Source organism: Myotis davidii, unplaced genomic scaffold, assembly GCF_000327345.1.
Source record: "Myotis davidii unplaced genomic scaffold, ASM32734v1 scaffold630, whole genome shotgun sequence".
NCBI classification, from domain to species: Eukaryota; Metazoa; Chordata; class Mammalia; order Chiroptera; family Vespertilionidae; genus Myotis; species Myotis davidii.
The window spans coordinates 365,170-365,998 of record NW_006282083.1 but is presented as its reverse complement, the minus strand read 5'-3'; the positions used below and the strand labels follow the sequence as shown (position 1 = coordinate 365,998).

Sequence of the window (829 nt, the reverse complement as noted above, 5' to 3'; positions counted from 1 at the left end):
GTAGGTGGCTCGGACCCCTGCCCTGGGCCCTCCTTTTGCTGGCGTGTGGCTAGGAGCAGCTGGGATCCTCGCGGAGCCGCGCTCTCCGCGAGTGGGGAGGACACGGTACGGGTCGCGCCTGAGGTTGCGGCAGAACTGCCCTCGGCATTACAATCATCGTCACCAGCACTCTCCCTGCCTGAAGCTAACTCTCCTGACCGACCCACCCTTGAAGAGAAGCAACCTCAACAGCAAAGTAAAAAACGTAGGGATTGGAACCAGCTGGCATCAAAGCCCAACTGTAGTATTTACTCCCCGTGTGACCTGGGCTGCTTACTTAAAACTCTGGGAGCACAGGCGCAGGCTCCTTCTGAAAATGGAAGTTTGTAAAATAGCCATGAGGCTTGAGTGAAATGGTATGAAGCGTTTAGCACAGTGTCTAGAACTTGTAAGCTCTCAGTTAACTAGCTGCAGTTTTCATCATAATTTTTATTACGATACATGAGCGCCCAGGAAGTTAGGGCACAGACCTCAGAAGTCCTCTCCAGCCCTGACATTTCGCAAACGCATAGCTGAGGTGTAGCTAACTGGTCTGTAAAACAGCACCGAACCCAGAACATTTGGCTCCCAGTCAGTGTGTGGACATTTTTATTATCTACTCTTGTCTGTAAGCTTCTCACAAAAAAAGATACTGAATGATTCCCCCTTTTCTTCAATGCCGATGGGAATCAGCAATTTGGAGTGCAGTGAAGAAGGAAACTTTATCCAGTGGAGCAGCAGGGCTGCAGGGCACCGCTCTGACTGGACAGCTCTGATCCAGTAGGAAAAGCACAGCCTAGGGGGGGGCGGG

The 829-nt window shown here is 51.6% G+C and overlaps 1 protein-coding gene across 1 annotated transcript in view; it reads right to left on the bottom strand.

Annotated features, from left to right (window-relative positions):
• Positions 1-536, bottom strand: part of PPP4R2 (protein phosphatase 4 regulatory subunit 2) — a 65,671-nt gene extending 65,135 nt beyond the window's left edge. The window contains exon 1 of the mRNA XM_006752673.2: positions 510-536. Coding sequence (XP_006752736.1) covers positions 510-536 — 27 coding nt within the window. The remainder of the gene's footprint in view (positions 1-509) is intronic.
• Positions 537-829: the final 293 nt, after the last annotated feature.